General features: G+C 41.0%; 1 protein-coding gene across 4 annotated transcripts in view; it reads right to left on the reverse strand.

Moving 5' to 3' along the window:
- Positions 1-12,500, reverse strand: part of shf (Src homology 2 domain containing F) — a 108,074-nt gene that overhangs the window by 26,311 nt on the left and 69,263 nt on the right. For 3 of the 4 annotated variants that reach the window (XR_003278463.1, XM_026231424.1, XM_026231426.1), the window contains exon 3: positions 7,943-8,152. Coding sequence is in view for 3 of the 4 variants with exons in the window: in XM_026231424.1 (XP_026087209.1) it covers positions 7,943-8,152 (210 nt within the window). In the remaining variant the exon portion in view is untranslated. Of the gene's footprint in view, positions 1-6,841; positions 6,929-7,942; positions 8,153-12,500 lie in introns of all 4 variants that reach the window. The other variant, XM_026231425.1, reaches the window with a different exon arrangement.

Here is a 12,500-nt window from a genome sequence, read left to right on the forward strand (position 1 = left end):
GCACAAAACAGCAACGTCGGCGTGTGAGAGGGGACAGAAGCGTTGCAAGCATGGAGGCACATGAGCTAGGCTAAGAGCTAACCCCACTAGACCAGCGATTCCAACACTCATGCTCTCAAACGTTTGCTCTCTCATGCTACCTCAACACAACAGGACTGCTTTCAGAGCACAGACTGGAACATGTTTAACGAGGTAGGCACCTACAACAACCTCACAGACCTCAGGAGTACACTGAAACTGTGACAGTCACCAAGACCATCACAACACTTGCAAACCAAAAGCCATGGATGACAGCAGTGATTTGTTGGCTGCTAAAGACCAGATATGAAGCATTCAGGTCAGGAGAAAAAAACAGCCCTCAAAACAACAAGAGCCAATCTGTCCTGTGGCATCAAAAATGCAAAACGGTCATATGCTCAAAAGAATCAACAATCACAGACAGCAGAGACACGGAGCCTGTGGCAAGTCATTCAGACCATCACTCACTACAAGCCCCCGCCACAGGCCTGTGATAATGACACATCACTCCCGAATACACTCAACCACTTTTATTCACAGTTTGACATGCAGAATAACACACCTGCACGAAAACTGCCCACACCTCCCAATGACCAGGTGCTCTGTCTGTCTCCAGCCGATGTAAGGAAGACCCTGTCTACGATTAACCTATGCTAGGCTGCATTTCCTGATGACATACCTGGTCGTGTACTGAAAGACTATGCTGCACAGCTGACAGATGTCCTAACAGATATCTTCAACACCTCACTGAGCCAGGCAGTCGTCCCCACATGTCTCAAATCCACGACCATCATACCGGTACCAAAGAAATCACCTGTGTCCTCTCTAAACTACTACCGTCCAATAGCACTGACTCCAATCATGATTGAGTGGTTTGAGAAGTTAGTCATGCACCATATTCAATTCAATCTCCCCAACACACTTGACCCACTCCAGTTTGTATACCTTCCAAACCACTCCATGGACAATGCCATTTCCTCCACCCTCCACCTGGCTCTTTCCCACCTAGAGAAGAAAGACTCCTATGTTAGAATGCTGTGCATCGACTTCAGCTCAGCATTCAGCACAATAATATCACAACAGCTCATAAATAAACTGAACCTGCTGGGCCTTAACGATTCCCTCTGTAACTGAATCCTGGACTTTCTAACTGGAAGACCTCAGTCAGTCCGTGTTGGCCACAACACCTCGAGCACTACCACACTGAGCGCAGGTGCCCCACAAGGCTGTGTGCTCAGACCGCTGCTCTTCACGCTGCTGACCCAGTACTGCACTGCCAAGTTCAGCTACAAACACATCATCAGGTTCACAGATGACACAACAGTGGAAGGTCTCATCAGCAACAGCGATGAAACACACTACAGAGAGGAAGTGGCACAGCTGGCTGAATGGTGTGGCACTAACAACCTGTCCCTCAATGTAAGACAAAGTAGGTTGTGATGGACTTCAGGAGAAACTCCGTTGACCACCCCCCACTGACCATCGACAGCTCGACTGTGAAGAGAGTCCACAGCACTAAATCCCTGGGAGTGCACATCACAGAGGATCTCACCTGGACCACCAACACCATGTCACTCTACAAGAAGGCACAACAGTGCCTACACTTTCTCCGAAATGAGCTGAAAAGAACAGGTCTCCCTCCACCCATCCTCACTACTTTCTACAGGGCACCATTGAGAGCGTGCTGACCAGCTGCATCAGTGTCTGTTACAGGAACTGTAGTGCAGCAGACCACAAGAGTCTCCAGTGGACAGTGAACACAGCTGCAAATATCATCGTGCCCCTCTCCTCTCCGTCCTGGATATTTTACATACACGATGCTTCAGTAAAACCAACAGTATCATGGAGGACCACACCCATCCCTCCCACAGTCTCTTCCAGCTCCTACCATCAGGAAGACAGTACAGGAGCATTAGAGCCCACTCTGACCGACAGATAAACAGCTTTTAACCCCAGACTGTGAGAGCCCTGAACTCAAATCACCCCGCCCTCCTCTGAAACCCCACACAAACCCCCTCCTGCTGTAACATGGACCATCCCACCTCCTCCATCCCCAACCCTTCCACATCACAAAACATTTTTTTGTGCAATTCAAATCTATTTTGTGCCAATCTCCTGTATGCGCACTAGACACTTTTCACACATACTGCTGTATGTACATAATCCCACAAAAGACTCTGTAATATGTGCATGTTTACTTGCTTGTGCACTACAAATCATCTTGCCCTGTTCCCCAGCCAGCTGCTTGACTTATGATGTTTCTCTTTGCACATGTACAGTACTATGTCTAGTATAGTCTATATATTTTTATTTTTCAGTCTGTGTATAGGTAAACATTTATACATAGTATATTCATATTCAAAATCTGTCAGTAGGTTAGTTGTTTATAGGTACAGTGTTCATGTGTAGCAGTTGTATAGTTTGTATTTTTTTGTTTATGCATAGGTAAACATTTATATATAGTATATTTATAGTAAAAATCTGTCAGTAGGTTAGTCATGTTCATCAACAAAATATTCCACCGGTTTGACGAACCGTTGAAAAACAGCTCACGTTTGCCTTCTGAAAGTAAACTTTTATGATCATGATAACGTTAAAATGATTATGTTTTGAAAATGTTCAGAGAAATATTTAGGTCTTTTTGATGTTGTTTTGTTAGAAATAAATGGACTGTTTTTGTAATAATAACATTTTAATGATGTAATTTATGTATTTTTCACGTTTACTTATTAATGAGAAGTTGCTGATCAGATATAATATGGTTTTGGCAGAAAAGAAATCTATTATATTAAATAAATCTAATATATTTTTATAAAATGACAGAATATCAGAATGGACCTGGAATGTAAAAATAGTACACTTATTTTTAATACATTATGAGGGTTAAGAACCTTTTTTACCCTTAACTTTACAAGGATAGGTTTTAGTCTATATATGATTGTATGCAAACTCCAACACTCAAATGCAGTTTTTTTTTTTTTTTTTTTTTTTTTTTGCCAACTGAAGACCATTATAATCATAAGTGTGCACACTTTTCATCATTATCCAGGCTTTATGAGAGTTCAACACTTGCTGTTGTATTTTTAATGTGTTGTAAGTTTTAAATAGTCATTATATCAAAATCAGTCTCATTACTGGTGGGTCTGTTGCATTCATTTGCTCTCTCTCTCTAGAGTGAATGTGTCGATGCATGTCTGCGTTCATATGTGCTGAAAATGATGTCGGAACTATAGAATTAAAAAAAGTCACATGATCGATCACTGGTGTCCCTCTACAGAACAAGTGCACAACTCTAGTAGCAGTTTTGTGTTAAATACATAGACAGTGTTATGCTGTAATGCATAATATATAAAATAACCCAATAAATTCATTAAATATCTTACATTAGGGGGATTTAAAAAAACATTGGAGATTATCTTATCTTTAAGAGATTATTTTTCAAGAACATTCTTTTCAGGAAGTCAGACTCTTCATTATAAAGTTATTATTATTGTACTCATCTTATAAAGTGATCGTATCTCTGAAGTCTCAGAAGACTTGGATTAAAGTGTTTGATTCAATATGGATTGATTTTATAACACCTTCAGAACATTTTTGGATTTTTTACGTTTTGGTCACCTGGACTTTCAACAGAGGGACTGTTTGGAACAACATGACAGGGAGTAAAAGATGATAGAATTTACAGAAGATAAGCAGATTTCTTTATTTATTTATTTGTTAAGAATGCTCCATAAATCTGGCCTTGGCCTCAGGTGTGTGTGTGTGTGTGTGTGAGTGAAGATAAGCCCCTGTGGCATTTCTGTCTCTGAAGTGGCGTCTTTGAGCTCCATGAAAGCAGCATGAGGCCATCGGTGTGTGTGTGTGTGTGTGTGTGTGTTTGTTTGTGTGTGTGTGTGTGTCAGCATGACAGAAGACTGTTATCACACAGCAGCAGCAGCAGCATGAGAATAAGACAGAGGACAGCGTCTGTCATGCAGTCTGTGTTTGAGACGGACAGCTGGATTAATCACATGCAGACAGATCAGGAGCAGGTCTGTGGTTACGTCTGCGCAGTAGAGAGGCGTCAGTCCTGTTTTACACTTAATATACAGTTACATTCACATAGAGACAACACTTTTCCACACTGTGTGAATAAACCGCACTGCTTTTACATGAGGTCATGTGATCTGAACCACATACAGTCAGCTAAAATAATCCATAATAACACTTCCTCCAGTGAACAAGTGTTCTGGTCTGAATCAGGAGAGAAATCTGCACAGATCAAGCAGCATTTAAACAGCTCTAAACAACTATGTGTCTGTGTCTGGATTGTGATGTGAGAGACAACAGGAGATGCGCTATTATTCAAAATTAAATTAAAATCATCTTAATGTTGGATGTGTTTCATCTTGTGTCTTCTCCAGATGTTCACTGATGGACTGGAGTGCTGTGGATTATTGTGATGTTTTTATCAGACTCTCATTCTGACGGCACCCATTCACTGCAGAACATCATTGCTGAGCAAATTTTCCATAAATTACTATACTATTCAGCCTATACTTAAAAAAAAACAAAATAAATAAATATGTAAGTCTTTCTACTTCAAAATTTCATGTTTAATTCAATGCATTGCTTGCCACTGCTTTGACTTTACTAGCAATTGCACTGCTAAGTCATTCCTTGTACATGAAAATAAAAAGCTGCTTTTATATTTTAGGAAAGAGGTCATTATATCTGTGACATCACAGAGTTTGAAAGCGCTGGCTTAAGTCATCGACTCCCTTCAGTCACCGCTCACTGTATCTGTGACGGCAGTTCTTAGAGTTATTCCATATGTAACACAGACAGAGGCTTTCCTGAAAACTTGTGTGCTTTTTGGTTTCACCGCCTGGGTTTATCTTTACAAACACACACACACACACACACACACATTCTTTAGTGTGGTCACATTCGCACTCATCAGTCACTCTGTGCCTATATGTGGTGTGTGAGGAGGCAGCAGCAGATAACCAGATGACTAATTAGGTGACACACAAGTGCACAACCCTGCAGTGACCTACACGAGCACACATCAGCATCCAGCTGAAAGCAGCGCACTGATAAATGCATGAGTGAATGCAACACACATGCTTTAATGAATAAACCGGGCGTTAAATAAATATCAGGAGCTGTACGCAGTGCACTGCAGCTCAACACAAGCTGATTTTAATGTTGTGCATTTCGTCGGAGCAAACAAAGATTGATGAAATAGAAACATATATACACCGCAGCACTCAGTAATAACTAAGGCACTCATTTATGCTAAGTGCAATATTTCTCCCGTTCGCTCGGCATCACCTCGACTTCACAACCAACTGCATTTACCTAATCAAGCATTTGCATTTTACAAGCTGACGGACGAACTCTGTATGTAAATAAGACCAATTCTGGCACACCAAAATGGCAGGACTAGAAACGCGATGGGCGAATATTACATTATTCATGTAATAATGGAAACTAGCGAAATGCAAATACAATGTAAAAATCTTCAACAGACACTGACCCAGAAACCTTCTCCCTTAAAGGAACAGCTCAGCCAAAAATGACCATTTGCTGAAAATGTGCTCACTTCACGGGAACGGATTTGGAGAGTGAATGAGCTGTATACACAAAGCCTCCATTAATGGAAAGACCCTGATGTCGTGACCTCAGGATGACCTTTTGACCTCTGAGATCAGGGGTTTAGCATTGAGACGGGCTCCAGACCGATGAACAGACGTCTCAAGGGTGTTCTGCTATGATTGACGTTCCTTGAAGATTTCTTTTGGAAGTTTTTCCTGAAGGCAGAGGAATGTGAGCATTAAGGGTCTGTGGGAAGGTTTCTCTGAGAGGATCTGGTGGCAAGCCAGAGGCCTAACGACTGATTTCCGATTTCTCTGCTTCCTGGCGGAAAGAAACGTCAAAGCATGCTTTATCTACACTGGAGCGGATTGGCGAGAGGTATAAGCAGTCGAAAAACTAGGACAAAGACATGTGGGAAATAATAAAGTCTTTGAAAGCTGCGTCTGTCTGACAGACAACAAAGAAGTGTGATTTCCTCTCAAAGGAGAAGAAGATTCGCTGTGATGCTCGTTTAACACAGTTCAAACACAATCCACACAGATCCAAATTAATGACATATTAATGCATTAAACTCAAGAATTTGAGATCAGTTACCAATTCATCTTTTGAATACAGGACTACTTTTCTAGACAGATGAGTTTATAGTAGTGCATTTCCAAAGTAATTTCTGTGCTGTATAGGAACCTTGCATACTGTATATTATATAAAAAAATAAAAAAATAAAAATAAGGTTGACATGGTTGTGTTATAAATTGAATGAAAGATGAAATTATGCTAACTTGCTAAAGTGCTAACTTTAACCTGTGACCAGTAAACTTGGTTAAGGATCAAAAATCAACTAACACAAATTATATATATAAAATATTTAGAGAATATAAGAGATACTTTTACATTGAAACGTGTTAAATATGAGAGCGGTGGTATGGAGGACTCATATTTTCCACTCATTTATATATATATAGTGTACAAATAAATCACATTTAGTGTAAGTTTTATGGCCATACTTTGATTGACACGGTGTGTGATGTGAAGTGTATCATGTTTTTAGTTTTTATAAACTGACGCACAGGTCATATTTCTCAGCTGTCATCAGCATAGAGCTTCATCTGGATTCATAACCCAGAATAGTTCTTTAAGAGAAAGAGAAACCTTAGGGATATATTAAAACAGCATTGAACTGCAGTGATGCTCATGCAGTCATAGATCCGTGCAGACCGAGAGGAACACCTGTGTGCTGCTGTACCTGTGGAGGATCTAGAGATGTGGACATCTCTCCTGGACGCTCCGCTGCTCGAGTCCTCACCACTAATGCAGTCATAACAGAGCAGTGCTGCTCCACACACACACACACACACACAGGACAAAAAAAGGAAAAGAAAAACTGATGCACAAAAATCTATCTGCTGCAAATGTATCAAAAAAATCGAAATATCTCAGTTGAACAGCCATGAGCCAAACCTTCTCGAGTGAGGAACAAAGCTGATAGCATTCAGAGAGAGAGGAAGAGATACCATGAGCGGAAAAACTCCCAGCATTCCCAGAAACAGACGGATACGGCAACGGCTGAGATATTAAAATGAGCCGGTCTACACATTCAAGTTGATTTGCAATGAAAATGCTCCAACGTATTCAGTAAAGAGTGAGACCTCCACCAATCAGAAACTTGGATTTGATTAGCAATCACAGACAAAACACAAACATGAACTTTCACCAAACACATTCAATAAATGGCAAAGAGAAAATGATCTAATTTATATAAATGATGCTGCAGTTATACTGGACTTTAAGCGTGCATCATTTCTACAAACCCTGCAATGGTCGTAATATAACGAAACACTCAGTGGCATCTTCTTTAAAAAGAATAATATACAAACAAAATACAACAGCATGCACTTTACTGCAACAATGCAATACTGCAGATTTAAAGTTTGCTTGCTTTTAATTCAATTTGTATTTCTTCTACTGGTCATAGGTCAGAGGTCATCATGTTGCATGAGCTTGTGTTTCCAGTCTCCTGTATTCTCATGCATATGAGCATCACTTGAGTCAGAAACTGCAGTGTTTTACTAAATATTTTGGTACATAATGCCACACAGGGGTTCGAATGAACCATTGCATGAATCTTTTTTAACCAGTTTACGTATATGGATCATGTTTGCAACACACCAAACACAAACTAAACTCTTCAGTGGAAAAGCTAGTGCTTCGGAGACAGTTAGCATCATCACTTTAGTTAGTAACTGCCCCACATCACCCGCCTCCACCCACAGAAGCAGACACAGGACTGTTCAGTAGATTCATCACCAATCACACAGATGTACAGACTGAGTGAAGCGGGCCGAACCTGCGAAGGCTTTGGATATGCGCTCTTTCTTCCACTCCCAGGGCTGGTCGTACTCCTCCGGCGGCCTCTCGTCGTCCTGCGGTAATCTGCTCTCGCGGGAACACACACATCCGTCCGGATCCGCTCCGTTCTCCTCCGGCTCGTACGGGGTGTCGTAGAGAGGATGCTGCTGGACCGGACCGTCTTTAGGAGCGCGACCGCCTCGGATCTCTGCAGACCAAGAGAGGAGAAGACTAAATATCAACAGTCTGTGCTGCTTTCAGCAGGCTTTTCTGTTCGACACATTTATGCAGTTAGCAGGCACTTTTTATACAAATGGACCTACATAAGCAATTCATCACAGAGCCAACAATATTCATGGTTTATAATGCCAGGTTTATTTGAAAGCGAGGATAGGATGCACTTTTAGCAACCAAATTAATCAACAAACACCGACATTTTCAGTCAAGATCCCAAATGGAGTTTTCCCAAGTTTAGTCAAAAGCTGTTTTTTAGCTGCAGGGTGTCTGTTTCAGACAGCCTCGTTATAGTCTCATACTAAGTGCTTAAAAGTTTCAGTGAAAACTAACAAAAAAACAAGGCCAAAACACATGAACATGCTGTGTTTAACGGTCAGGAAACCATCTCCGAAAAACCCCAGAGTCTCATCTGAACAGAACAAAGAACAGTCCGAGACAAACCAGACACAAACCAGAGCTCAAGTCCTGCAGAACATGATCCTAATGTGTGTGTGTGTGTGTGTGTGTGTGTGTGATACATTATTAAAACCAAAAGCTGTTGCCTATCTGCTTCTGCTAACTAACACTGACTATGATTAATAAATGCTGTAAAAAATATATTGAGCATAGTTAATGCATTAACTAATGTTAACAAGCAAGACCTTATACTGTAAAGTGTTACCGATTATTTTGATCATTGAAAACATGCCGATTACATCTTTGATTAATTGAATTAAAAACGGCAGTTTTTACAAACTGTTAAAGTAAATGTTTGTATTTATTGCATGATGCCCACCGTGCAAACAGGAGAGTGTGTCTAGATAAGGTTATACATTACATTCTATCTAAAACTTGACTACAATAATAAAGTAAAAAAGCACTAAATACAGACTAAACATACAAATTCACTTATATACAGTAATTATATACATTTATACACTATTACAGTAGTCCCTTCACAGCTGCTGCTCTCATAAAAACACAATTACTTGATACATACAGCATCTTAAGCGTGCATTTAACATCCAAATAAATGCATATTTAGCATTGCACAGTCAGGATGATCACACTCCTGTTCCACTGCGCTCCGTCTGTTTGATGTGCATGAGCTCAACGGTGCTCGCTCAGTGAAGTTAAGGAGGGTCACTTTCTGTCAGAATGAACCTTTCTGCAAAACATGCCTTTTCAACATTTACATAAGGAGCAATAGACAGGCCCTGAGTGAAAATGCATTAAACAGCACATGCATCCATCAAAACTAGTGTTAAACCATATGCTTTTGTTTGAAGCTTAATATGATGCTTTCTCATCTTTAGGACAACTTGGGTCATGCACTTTTCCCCGTAAGCAGCTGACTGGTGGATCTTTTATGTGCACAGTGATTAATTCATAGTCAAATTCACTTTTGATCATTATACATGTTTTCGACTAGTTGCTGCAGTTTGTTTAATGAACCCTGGTCGACCTCCAGACTCAAAGTGGGCTGTATGACACAAGAACAACAAACACACTGCAGTCCAGAAGTGTAGCTCTGTTCTTGACCTCCAGGGGTCACTGGAAACTGGACTGCAGAAGCTATCTGTCACCCCTCAAAACAAATCACAGAAGTCATGTGTCACTCCAGAATCACTCTCTCTCTCTCTCTCTGGTTCTCTGGGGTGGCATGAAGCTGTTAGCGGGCGTGCTAATGGTATGGTATAATGCAGAGACGCTCATGGAATGAAATATAACACCACAGCGCTGCATAATTGCCTCTCTGCTCAAGGGAGCTCTTGCGGAAAAATGAGAAAAGTGTAGAGACTAGAGAGAGAGAGAGAGAGAGATCTTCATAAAAGCCGTGCTTGCAGAAGCCTGGATCGTTACATTACTCTCCGAACTAGTGATGCACTGATATTTCAGCAATCACATTTTTTTGGCATGAAAAGTTTCAGAAAGCATCCATGTGTCATTTCCATGGTTTGCAGAGGCTTAAAGCTAGTTAGTCAGCGGGAACAGCAGGCTGAAGAACACGAGTGTGTGTCAGGAACTCAGACATGCAGGTTTACACGCGCTCACACTGAGACGCTGCAGCTCTGCTCTTCACACGTCCTGCACTCGTTCAGACACGTCACTGCGGTCCTCTGCCGGAGCTCCTAACTATAATTACAGGCTCCAGCAGAACCCAATCCAGCCCAGGAGCTGGTGCCCTTTCACCCGTCACGTCTGCAACAGTCCAGGGATCAAAGGTCAACGGAAGCCTGGCATTCACACACACACACACACACACGAACACATGCTGCCGCCCACCCACCACGCATACACACTTCCTCTCCAGGTGTCAGATGCTCAGTGCGTGTGTGTGTGTGTGTGTGGTCTGCTGATTTACAGTCACACACTGCGGGAATCAAAGCATGACCTTTATCTTTCCAGGAACGCATCCCTGAAGACTTTAAAGCCACTCACACCAGATAAATGATATTTAATGCTTCTCTTCGCATCAGAAAACTCTTTACATGCATACAGAGTTATTAAAAGATCTCCAAAGATAGATAGATAGATAGATAGATAGATAGATAGATAGATAGATAGATAGATAGATAGATAGATAGATAGATAGATAGATAGATAGATAAAATGACAGATGGATGGATGGAAGGACAGAGCAAACAAACTATAATAAATGAACGAACAAAGGATGGATGATGACTGAACAATAGACAGGACAACAGAAAGATTGACAGAATGATAAATAGGATAAAATACAAAACAAACAAATGAAAAATAGAAAGATGGATTGATGGAATGATGGATAAAATGACAGAATAAAGGATGGACAAATGACAGATGGATGGAGCAATAATGCTAGAAACAATGGATGGAATTATAGAATGATAGAAGAAAAAGATGGATAGATGGAAAAATAGATGGAATGAATGAATGAATGATGGATGGATGGATAGATGGGATGATATAATGATGGACGGATGGATAGAAACGATTATAGAATGATGGATGGATAGGATGATAAAATTATGGCTAATGGATGAATAATATATAGTACAATAGACCAACAATGGATGGACGGAACGATAGAATGCTCGAAAAATAATGGATAGAACAATAGAATGATGGTAGGAACAATGGATGGATGAATGGATGAAATAATATATAGTACAATAGACCAGCAATGGATGGATGGAACGATAGAATGAAACAAAAAATTATGCTAGAAGAAACAATGGATGGATGGAACAATAAATAGTATGACAGAATAAATGATGGATGGATGGAACGATAGAATGCTAGAAAAAAAAACGGATGGAACAATAGATAGAATTGCAGACAGAATGAATGATGGATGGATGAATGGATGGATGGAAAGATAGAATGATGGTAGAAACTATGGATGGATGAATGGATGAAACCAAAGATAGTAGGATGAACCAACAGTAGATGGATGATGGGATTATAGATGGACAGATAAAGGTGTAGTTCTGTAGGCTGTGTTTCTGATGAACCTCCTGAGGATGAACCCTGAGAACGTCTGAGTGTTTGAGTCCCAGTCACTCTTTCTTCAGCTCAGCCTGCTCTTCCTCTCCATCCTCCTGCCGAATCTGCTCCTCACCCCTCCGCTTCCGAAGAGGAGAAAAGAAGATGTAACTGACTGGAAAAGCGTCTCTGTGTCAGCCAAGTCCTCGGGCACACGAGTGTGTGTTTGGATGAAATCAAAGGTCACACCTGCTCTCCTCACCTCTCCAATCATCTGAATAAATTATTACAGAAAACCCTTCATCGTTGCATCCATTGACCCTCCTGCAGGGCATTGTGGGAGCAAACATTAAACACAGGAAACAAACGCTCCTCCTCTGCAGCTCCGCACCATCCACCGTCTCAGCCGAAGATATTAAACGCTTACAATCCTCGGTTTGACACCCCAAATAAACTTTTAGCCTCTCCAGGAGCTGAACTGAGGAAATATTCAAAACAGCACGTCAAATACTTTTTTAGATTATGACAGGAATACAACTATTTCAGTTCAGTGAGTCTAGAACGAGTCCAGCTGATTGTTTTGATGCTTGAAATCTCCTTTTGGTCTCTGCCCCGTGTACAGGACACCTGAGATGACACTGATGACCGTCTCATCGATCTGGTACATAACACTATCACATCGATAACACACTGCACACACACACTGTGGGATGCAGAAAACAAAAACAGCCGTTTTTATGAGTTGGACTGAAGTGGATGGACCTTCTGAGTCCAGCTGTATTCCCATGAGAGCAGAGAGATGTTCAGAGAAACAGAGAGAGCGACTGAGGAAGACAGCCGGCTTCAGACTCAGGGAATCAGACAATTAACAT

This window comes from Carassius auratus, chromosome 43, assembly GCF_003368295.1.
Source record: "Carassius auratus strain Wakin chromosome 43, ASM336829v1, whole genome shotgun sequence".
NCBI classification, from domain to species: Eukaryota; Metazoa; Chordata; class Actinopteri; order Cypriniformes; family Cyprinidae; genus Carassius; species Carassius auratus.